The sequence below is a fragment of the Austrofundulus limnaeus genome, unplaced genomic scaffold (assembly GCF_001266775.1).
Source record: "Austrofundulus limnaeus strain Quisiro unplaced genomic scaffold, Austrofundulus_limnaeus-1.0 Scaffold365, whole genome shotgun sequence".
Taxonomy (NCBI): Eukaryota; Metazoa; Chordata; class Actinopteri; order Cyprinodontiformes; family Rivulidae; genus Austrofundulus; species Austrofundulus limnaeus.
This window is the reverse complement of record NW_013952767.1, coordinates 505,914-507,110: the sequence shown is the minus strand read 5'-3', so window position 1 is coordinate 507,110 and position 1,197 is coordinate 505,914. Positions and strand designations below refer to the sequence as shown.

At 33.5% G+C, this 1,197-nt stretch overlaps 1 protein-coding gene across 1 annotated transcript in view; it reads left to right on the top strand.

Moving 5' to 3' along the window:
- The window catches only part of tie1 (tyrosine kinase with immunoglobulin-like and EGF-like domains 1), a gene marked incomplete in the record, with an annotated part of 31,646 nt that overhangs the window by 24,141 nt on the left and 6,308 nt on the right, over positions 1–1,197 (top strand). The window contains 1 exon segment of the mRNA XM_014023377.1: positions 447–517. Coding sequence (XP_013878831.1) covers positions 447–517 — 71 coding nt within the window.

Below are 1,197 nucleotides of genomic sequence, written 5' to 3'. Positions count from 1 at the left end.
AATTTTGTACATGTAAAAGCAAACCAGAACTATTTTTCTTTGATTTTGTTCGAGTTTATGTATTAGCTGCAACATGTTGGATTCGTGTTAATGTGTATAATGTGTTTAAACACATAACTTTGAAAAAACAACCACTTAAAAAGTCGAATTTACCAAAACTTTCATGAGCCCTCTGCAGTACCTCCATAGTCCCACTAGGGGCCGCAACCCCTACATTGAAGACCACTGGTATAAATAGAGAGTATTTTATTTGCTCAAATCAGTCACAAATGGTATCACATAAAAAATGCATTTGCTTATACTGATTCAAAACATATTATACTTTGGTCATTCATGGATATATTTTTTAAGTACCAGAAGTTTTTGATGTGTCCAGGATTATAATCCAACATTTAATCGAACGTGAAACAGAATGTTTCACTTGAATTTGTTGTTTTGGCTTTTAGGGACGGCTGCCTGTGCGCTGGATGGCCATCGAGTCACTGAATTACAGCGTGTACACAAGCAAAAGTGATGTGTGAGTTACAGATTCTATTATTTTTAACTACATATTGATTTTAGCTTTAACATCTTATATAGCCTAACTTACAACTATCTAGATATAATGTAACTGCTAGAGTTTTTTTTTAACCTGGGTGCTGCATCTGTCAAATCAGTAATTAACAGTCTTAAAGTGCCTGTTTTTATTAAATATGAATGCATTTTTGAAAAGATAACATATAAAAACATATCTTGCTGCTGAGATTAACAGTTGTTAAATTGTATGCGTGTGAAGTAACAGGAAGTGACGTCAAAGGGGAATGTCTGGGCGTAAACAGCGTTGCTACAACAGCTAACAGCAGACTTTYACAGAAGAATCTGATTCTTTAGATTATTTTGAGTCACTATCAGAGAGATGAAGAAGAAGGCTCAGAGTTCAAATAATGTTGTTTCAATTAACAAAGATCAGGAAGTTCCTATTCTTAAAGAGTTCCCCTTTGATGTCACTTCCTGTTTCACTTTAGCCGAGTCAAGTTCAGCAAACATATGCCAGTTTTGTGACAAAATGGGTAAAACCATGTGTAATTAGCCATATTTCTTACATATAAAGATGCTTTCTTTGATTTTTTGGGTAACGCTTTCTTTACAGTACCCTTATTACCATGTAATTACAAGGTAATAAAAATATGTAATTAAATGTAATTACTACCTTATTAC